Consider the following 9,282-nt stretch of genomic DNA (forward strand, 5'->3'; position numbering starts at 1 on the left):
ATAATCCCACTAGTAACGTCTGGAAAGGGTAGTTATATGTAAATCTTTGATACCTTTTTTTTGATCATGTATCCCAGGCTAGTGGATGCATACGTAAAAAGCAAATCCAAAATTATTACAAAAGTATTTCCGTACTTGAACCCGGGTCTTTCAGGTGAGAGCCGAATATCCTGACCAACTAGACTACAACCGATATAATGCTAATACCGTGCAAAATTATATAGATACACATATTAGGCCAAAAACTATTTGGATATACTGGCTTAAAGAGATGATTGAAGCAAGTAGCAAGATTTCTTTTGCTGTCAGGCTGTTCATCCTCTAGAAACAAAGGAGAAAAGAAGTTGTGAAACTCCCTCAATTTTGAGTGAGAACCATCTATAGACTCTTGTGGTTCGACCCTTCCTCGGATCCCGTGCATAGCGGGAGCTTAGTGCACCGAGCTGTCCTATTTGTATTTCTCGCTCAGTGTTCGATATTTTATATTGGTGTTCCGACAGAGGGGGATTGCTGCCTACGACTATTTTTCCTATTATAGGGCTCAATTTGAAACCTCTACTAACGATGGAGGGATTCAGTCCATTCGATCAAATCCTTGGTGGTGATCAGACGAAGTCAGATGTGACGAGAATTGAAGAGAGCTACCTTCTCGTTTAATTTTAGTCATCCAAAAATAGTTACTAACCTTATAAAGATCACAACAAACAACAACAACAAATTCAATATAATCTCACTAGTGGGGTCTGGAAAGGGTAGTTATATGTAAACCTTACCCCTACCTTGAAAAGGTAGAGCAATAACAACAAACAGTAACAACAGTAAGATAAGAGATGGTCTTCTAATGTTTAATTTCGAATTTGTAATATTCTCCTTCAAAATGTATTGTAGCTGTCCTTCTCGTCTTAAAATAACGAATTTGGCTCCTTCAAAGGCAATTTAAATAAAAGTGGATAATAATTGCGTATGTCTGATTTTATATAAAATACTAATTTTTAGTTCTTGGTGATGGAATCAATAGTTGGCTGAAGCGCTTGAGAGATAAGGTAATATGTCTTCTCAGTTGGATGTATTGAATCCCAAAACACATACTTTGATGCATTTGGGCAAATATACGACTTTGGGTTGCACATAAATGAAGCTTCCAATAAGCCCGTTCCACAGCAGCCGCTGTTAGTCTTTTCAAAATCTATCATTTAAACAAAAAAAAAAAATTAGTTAATTATCTGCAACGAGTAAATAAATAACAATATATTTGTTTTTAGGGTCAGATATATCATATATGTCGGTTTAAAATCCTATTAACCAAAGGATGCAGATGCAATTTCAACTAGATGAAAAGTGTAGATCCAAAAGAAACCTGCTAAAACGAGTTCTTTTTTGGAAACATTAATTTACAATTTTCTGATTTTTTTTTGTTGGTATATGAAAAACATGTTTTTATTTCCTAAATCGAAGGTATTTACGGTAACAAGATGTTAATTGCTATTTTTATCAGTAATTACTTATTAAATGGCTTGATTGCTATTTTTAGTTTACAATTTACACCAACGATGCATAGAACTTAAACACTTAGGGCTCGTTTGGCCATAAAAAAAATTCACTTTTTTTTCCCTGAAAAATGTCACTTTTTTTTCGAAATCAGCATTTGCCCATGAAAATTTCAAATTTCACTTGAAGTTGAATTTCGAATTATTTTAAAAATTTGAAAAACTCCAAAAAGTTGTTTTTCAACATTATCAATTCAAATCACTCCAAAAAATTTAAAAACAGCCCAAATTGTATTCATATCCAAACACAACTATAATTTTCAAATACCATTTTCACTTGATTTTTTTCTATACTTTTTCCCGCAAATTTCATAACAAACACCCACTTAATTATTTTAGGTTACAAATGAATGTTTATTAAATAAAGTTACATATAATTACTTTTTTAATCGTCCTGATTTTATAAATATTTCTTAATATAGAAGTTAACAATTACTCACCATATTTGAGTCCTAGAATCATGTCAACCAATGGTCCATAAATATCCATATAAGCAATTCGAGAACCCAATTTTGCAAACTTAAATTGCATGTCATTTAGCTGATTTTGGAGCTTGGAATTGTAATCTCCAGCAATGGACGAAAAAAAATCAGCACAGTCGCGCTTTGTAAATGCATTATCTGAGTGAAGTGTGATAACAACCGGTAAACAACCCATTGGTGGTAGACCTACTACTCCAATTTTCCTAGCCCCCTGATCCAACAATTCCTGCACAAAATTAAGTTCACAAAATTAGGGTGCTTCCGGATATCTGTGTACTGTGCTAGTGGGAGATTGCATGTTCACCGTGAAAAGTCACTATGCGCGTAATCTGGTGGTCCTTCCCCACAAACAACTGTAGATATAAATTTGAATTATATTTTTTAAGAAAGAGGAAAAAAATATTGAAACTTGCAGAATTAACCTAATGCTATGTTTTTCATATTTTATAGAATTATCACATAACAGACCCCTTTTTTTTCATTGTACTTCTTGTATTAAGCTTTTGTTTATTATTTATGTTTGAGTGTTTGTTTTAGCAATAATATAGAGCCAATAGTCAATTGACTCCAAAAGGAAAAAGTCAACCGAAAATAATGAATACAGAGATTCTATTGACTCAAAATTATAATCAACAAGTTTCTTCTTAATCTTTCAAAAGTTGCAAAAATTAATTGTTAGTAAACTGTATTTGTAAAATAGTTTTGGAGAAGATAAAATAACGTATAAACAGAAATGTAAAAGAAATAGAATTTAATCCGACCCCATTGAATTCACAATGTTTCTTTAAGGAACTTAATCCCCTTCTAGTACCCGAGGTTCTGGATTATTTTTTCTCCTAGGATAGAATGAATTACACACTGGTGTAGTGGTACTTCAAACCCCAGTGTTTCAGCGAACACAATGATCGGCAGCAAATCACACTTACTGTTGCTTTCTTTGTAGGTAAAACAATGCAGAAGAAAGAAGGAGAATTCAGAATTTCGTATGAAAAATTTGAGTTAAAAAAACGGATAATTCGGATTTAATATAAATCTTCCGTTACAAAACCGGATATTTAATAATATTACGTTAATATTTACTATTGGTCCAAAAAATCAATCAATCAATCGATCATTTGACCGAAGCCAAAACCGAGCAACGGCAACGGCGGCGCGAGGCTTGCCTTCTTCTTAACTCTTTAAGAGCTAGAAGAAAAGCAATTGTATATACCCATCAAAAGTCTTTTCCTTCTCCAATATGGGACAATGTCCCTTTGTCAAGGAGGGAAGCTCAAATATTTCATTTTCCCTCTATTTCTCATTTATCCACTTTTAAGCTAAAATAAGCTTTAAAAACCCAACATTAATAACCATACCAACTTGTTAAATTAACATGCAATTCCACCCGTCTAAGCTGTAAAAGGAGAAAATTAGAGTTTAATTTAAATTCTATATATAGGGACGGCTCAAAAGATAATTAAAGATAACTGTAGTATTAAATAACATTAATTAATAACTTAGAATAAAATAGAAAGTAAACTGATGATGTAAAAAAATTATTATACTGTCAGTGTATATATTTGTCAATATTTGGCTTAGTTAAAGTAGGTGGCTAAACCTGTAGGAAGAGTTGGACATGTTGTAACAAGAAGTCAGTGTAGGCTGAGAGGGAATAACTTTTACGACGAATTGGAATTGTGTTGTAATTGACCACAAAATCATTTGTGCCTGCACTAACAATGAACAATGCTTCTTTTATCAAATTCTGCATTTGCTCTTTCCCTATAGCTGCTTCCATTTTCTCTTGATACTTCTTGAAATATTCTAGCTGCTTTGATAATGAGATCACATTCTGTATATAGACCCCCACAATTAGGAAAATTAAGTAACACAAAAAAAAAAACCTCTAAGTTGAGAATACCAAGTTGAAAATCAATATCGGAAAAGAAAAATTATGGCTCCTATATCCTGTATCATTAAACCTATTTATAACAACCATTCGTTATAATAACATTTCACTATAACTGTCAAGATTTTTTTAAACGGATTTTTCATGTTATCTTATATTATATGTCTTTACAAAAGCATTTCACTATAACAGTCAAGAAATATTGGGATAAAACCACACTATTATAGAGAAATTTGACGGTATATGTGTATAATTGGATTAAATCAATCGCAATCAAGTAAACCGGCCGTGTATGTTCTTGGCCAAATATATTAATGTTAAAAGAGTTTAAGTTCTTAGTGCATCGATGATGTAAGAAATACTTTGCAGTTTGCACAATTAAGTTACTTATAAGGCAATTGCAGATAATTCTTTTTTTTTGGTTTTCTACTCGGTCTTCGGTATTCGTATTGGAGCCCGGCTATATCCGAATTCGTGCCGCGTAGGGCCCCATTCGGGGGAAGCGTTCCCTACCAGGGATTTTTTCATACCAAGGGCTCGAACTCGAGACCTCTGGTTAAGGGAAGAGCAGTCTCATCCACTGCACCACATCCTTTGGTGGTCAGATAATTCTTTTTCATTAGTAAGTAATTTAAATAAATTGTAAGTAAATGTTATAACAAATTTAAATCACACTGATATTGTGAAATTTTTACACTAGCGTAAATTCATATTAAAAAAGTTCCCATAGGCCGTATCTATGAACACAAGTAGGCTTTTGAAAAGGAAATATGGTGGAAGGGAGGGAAATGAGATAGATAGAATTAATACACTGATTGTTGGTGTAAGGGGATCAAATCCAGTTCCAGCAGATGCAAAACTAACTCCAGTCTTGAGCTCTTCAATACTTAAACTTGGATCCAAATATGGAGGCACATATTCTTTCACACCAACATACCTAGCTGCATTCAAACACAAAGTTCAGGCACAATGTAGGAATTACTAACTATATGTGAGAGGCGGATCTAAGTCTAAGTTATGTAGGTTCAATTATACTCATGGCTTTCGGCTCAAACAATATATATAAGAAAAAAATTAAAATTTATATGTAATTAGAAAGGGAGGCTTAGCAACGGTAAAGTTGTCTCCTTGTCGCCTATAGGTCACGGATTCGAGCTGTGGAAGCAGCTACTAATGCTTGCATTAAAGTGGGCTGTCTACATCATATTCCTTGGGGCGCTGCCCCTCCCCCGTCGACCCTGCGTGAATGCGAGGGTAGAGTTGTTTCCGTGTGACCTACAGATCGCGGGTTCGAGCTGTGAAAGCAGCCACTAATGCTTGCACTAGAGTATGATGTCTATATCCCACCCCTTGGGGTGCGGCCCCTTCCCCGACCTTGCGTGAATGCGAAAATAGAGTTGTTTTCCGTGTGACCTATAGGTCACATATTCGAGTTGCGGAAGCAACCATTAATGCTTGCACTAGAGTAGATTGTCTACATTCTGACCCTTGGGGTGTCGTCCTTCTCCCGGCCTACGTGAATGCTGGGATACTTTGTGCACCGAACTACCTTTTTTAATTTTTATAATCAGATAACACTCATTCTGAATCTTCCGACCCCAGATCCTGCATTCAAGGTAAAATTCTTGCAATAGTAATTACCAAAGAAATCACCAGCAAGCATTCCGTTAGTAAACCTTCCAGTTGGAACATGGTTAGGAAAATCCCTCCCATAAGGTGAAAAATTACTCTTGAAAGGAGTTGTTATATAGTTATTATTTCCAGGATCAGCTGTTGAGTCTCCAAAGATAAAAATGGCTGAAACTAAACTCTTCCCTTGAGCTTGAGTTGGAGCTTCCAACATGAAAAAAAGAAGAAGATGCAAAAGCACAAGAAAAAGTAATGAAAGATGCATTTTAATTAGTGGTTGATAAAGAAAACTTTGAAAGGCCTATATATATGGATAATGAATTGTATACAAAGTTTAATTCCTAGAGCTTTATTTGATGTCCTTTAACAAGGAGTTATATATAGAATGACTAATTAATTAGGAAACAGATAATTAATTATGTTGGATTTTATTTGTTTCGTGTATTTCTAGTGTTGCAATTTGTTCTTATTGTTTGATGGACCAAACACTCCCAACGTTCTTTAAAGTTTCTCAACCACTATTCCTGCAGCTAGCAGCTTCTCAATTAAGAAAGTGCAGGCAAGAAATAGTTAAGAGTTTGGTGAGCACTTCACCAAACTCTTAGCTATATATATACTCCGTATATATATACTCGTATATATATACTCCGTATATATATACTCGTATATATATACTCTTTTGAATTTTGATAGACGTGGTCACTATAGAGCTATTCATGGAACGTCTGAATGGCTCATATATAGAGCCAAAATCAAGATTCGAAGTTTATGATTCGGAATTTTAAATGTTTTATTTTAATGGGTTACAAACTAATAATTTATATATATTCAATAAATTTCTTAATAATTTGTCCTTCTTCTTCTTCTTCCTTCTCCTTCCTACAGTATCAATGTGCTATAAGAACATAGAATCTCACAATCCAAGAGTTACAACAGCAAAATAGAAGCACCAAGATAACAATGTTTACCTTGAAAATGGTAATGACAATTATATTTGATTTTGTGGTTCTAAAAATACGTGATCTACTTTTATGCTAGTTGTTAGGCTATAGATGCTAAGTAAAAGATTAGAAGATAAGATAACAGATTGTAAATAGTGTAATAATCAAACCGAATGGCTGGAAATCAGGGCCTCGAGCTTGCGTATAAGGGGCCTCGAGGTCGAGTCGGATGCCCGACTAAGGGCAGTCGATGGAGGATTAACAGTTATGATAAATTTGATGGCGGCTCTTTATGACCAATAATGAGCAATAAATGAAGAACAATTAATGAAATGTAATAAATATAAGTAAGATAATAAATTTAAGCAATAGGATCAAATAGAGAGTATGTTTGAGTTAGAGAGTAGAGAATGTTCTTGTATTGAATGTAGTGTGTTGTATCTTGTGTATTGTAACTTACAAAATGACAAGGATCCCCTTTATATATAAGAGGGAATCCCATCATAGTACAAATATATTTATTACAAAGATATGGGGCTGGTACAGCCATTTAGTGCCATGATACGGGTTTGAACTAGCCTAATAGACTTTGTCAGCTCTAATCACGTGCCTTGGGAACTTCACATCGATCCACCGTAGCCGCTGATTTGCACTGCCCCGAGGTCGATCATTGAGAACCCTCGGGGTCGAAACCCCGACCTGAGCTTCGAGCCTCCTGGGGGCGGTCTTCATAAGGCACCTTAATGATCATAAAATCGTACTACTGATTTTACGGTATACAGATAGTCCATGCGTTTCTTAGATTAAAATGATAAGGAATGATTTTGACACTGATCCCCTCGAGCCTCTTGTGATGATGTCATGCTTATGATGTTAGTTTTTGCAATAACTGAGACATCCCATCGATATGTCTTTCCTAGGAACATTTAATGTAGTACCGTTTTACTTTCTCAAGGCGATAATATCGCCGCCGATCCGTCTCCCAACAGGCATTGATTGCGCCTATTGATACGTTTTCCAAAGACATTGATTGCGCCGTCGGTTACGCTACCATATTTTCTATAAATGGAAGCTTTCTTGGTTTTTGATTGGTAAATATGATTTTCCTTGGGATCCTTTGCCATTCCTCGGATCGAGTCCGGATTGACTTGATACAAACTTAGGTTGTCGAAACCGGCAACTTCGAATTGAGTGAGAGTGAGGCCTCGATTTTTAGAACAAAACTTAGGCCTTTTAGACCCCGTCGATAATCCTCGAGGGATAGTTTTCTTGAGTCTCTGAGAATAAAAATAACCTTAGTCTTTCGAAGACAGTCCCCGAGTGAGAGTTCGCTCCAGCTCGGGCGACCTGAAAACTTGTTTTGAACTTAGAGTGAAGATAGCCTTAAGGCGTTATAGATAGACCCAGGATGAGGGTACGCCTGGACTCAGATAGTTCCTAGATTAAAGTAACCAAGAGGACGTTTAACTTGATCCGAAGGCAAAAAATAGCCCTAAGTCTTTATCAGTAGTTTTCGAGTGAAAATTGGCTCGGGCTCAGGTAGCTTGAGGGCCAAAGAATCGGTTGAATGACCTACTTTCGTAATAACAGAAATCATCGAGGTAGGGTACCATCTCTAGGTTAGGCTTATATGAGTAGCTCCTTAGAGCCTATCTTCTTTTTGACAGAGATCCTCGAGATCGGGCACTATCTCGAGACTTGCAATGATATCAATGGATCCTTAGAGCCTTCAGTCATGGAAGCAGAAATCCTCGAGATTGGATACCATCTCGAGGCTAGGTTGATGCGGGGGTCTTTGATCCCTAAAACGTCGTACGACAGCATTAATCGTTGACATAGTTACGAAATGACCGAGGCGATCCCGCCGGTATATCTTCCCAAAGTGATAATGGCTTAGTCAGTATTTTTAATTGGCCTTTGAGGCATGCGGACAGTCACCGCTTTCTCTATATATAGGTCTATCTTCCCTCCTTTGAGGATTCCGCTAATTTGAGTAGCTATCCTCCTTCATAGAGTTCTTTTTTCATGCGCTAAGTCCTTCACCATTTTAACTTTGAAGCCCTTGCTCAAATTCCCGCTCCAATTCTCTGATTTTACCATAGTTATGGCTGCTACGCCAGGATCCGTTCAGCAAGAAGAAGGAAGTTCCGCCTCTGGTTTCCGCCTGGTTGGTGGTGCGCCGCCGGTGTCAGACGAGCTAACCTCGGGACATTTTGTTTCAAGGGGGGACTTTTCGTCGGAAAAACCTCCCAATTTTCAGGGTCATTGAGAGTATGCCTCGAAGTTTATTTCTTTAATAGGAGAGGGGCACCTTGAGTCAGTGAGGAAAGATTGTGGATGGGGGGAAAAGGTAGTACTGCAGGTACCTTCCCCGAAAGAGAGCATCACGGATCATACCGAGGGGTTTTTGAACATATACACATACCCCTTTACGCTGGGTCCCCTTGATAGGGTTGTTCTCGACTTCTGTCGAAAGTATCGGGCTACCTTGGCACAGGTTCATCCGTCATTTTGGAGGATAGTATTGATGATGAGATTATTTGCGGAGGAAGCAGGGCTTGAGTTCACCCTTAGTTATCTCATTAGGCTATACCAACCTTTTTACCACCGAGGCCTACTAACCCTACGTTGCTGATCCACCAGGCCCTTCGTTATCGATGATAAAGAAGATGGGGATCGGGGATGGATGAGCCGATTTGTCCGAGTACGGACTGTTGACATTATCCCACGGAGTTTCTGCCATTTTCCGAGGAATGGAATTTTACATGTAAGTGGTAAACTTGTTCCTTTGTTGT

At 36.8% G+C, this 9,282-nt stretch overlaps 1 protein-coding gene across 2 annotated transcripts; it reads right to left on the reverse strand.

Annotated features, from left to right (window-relative positions):
- Window positions 1–703: 703 nt before the first annotated feature.
- On the reverse strand, window positions 704–5,897 carry LOC104240152 (GDSL esterase/lipase At5g45960-like). 2 transcript variants are annotated; one of them, XM_009794930.2, is made up of 5 exons: window positions 5,559–5,897; window positions 4,728–4,858; window positions 3,627–3,860; window positions 1,988–2,255; window positions 704–1,186 (listed from the first exon to the last, which is right to left on the reverse strand). In XM_009794930.2, exons 1-5 carry the CDS (start codon window positions 5,809–5,811, stop codon window positions 993–995), a joined length of 1,080 nt encoding a protein of 359 aa, XP_009793232.1. In that variant the 5' UTR covers window positions 5,812–5,897; the 3' UTR covers window positions 704–992. The 2 variants fall into 2 exon arrangements, with proteins under 2 accessions (XP_009793232.1, XP_070011657.1); XM_070155556.1 differs by lacking the exon at window positions 3,627–3,860 and having other exon boundaries at window positions 5,559–5,883.
- Window positions 5,898–9,282: the final 3,385 nt, after the last annotated feature.

Source organism: Nicotiana sylvestris, chromosome 8 (assembly GCF_000393655.2).
Source record: "Nicotiana sylvestris chromosome 8, ASM39365v2, whole genome shotgun sequence".
Lineage (NCBI taxonomy): Eukaryota > Viridiplantae > Streptophyta > Magnoliopsida > Solanales > Solanaceae > Nicotiana > Nicotiana sylvestris.

Coding starts and splice junctions, on each gene's coding strand:
- LOC104240152 (XM_009794930.2), bottom strand. CDS start 5,811: ATGCATCTTTCATTACTTTTTCTTGTGCTTTTGCATCTTCTTCTTTTT. Junction 2,256..3,626: donor ATGTCCAACTCTTCCTACAG/GTTTAGCCACCT, acceptor AATTTTGTGCAG/GAATTGTTGGATCAGGGGGC. Junction 1,187..1,987: donor GATTCTAGGACTCAAATATG/GTGAGTAATTGT, acceptor TTTAAATGATAG/ATTTTGAAAAGACTAACAGC.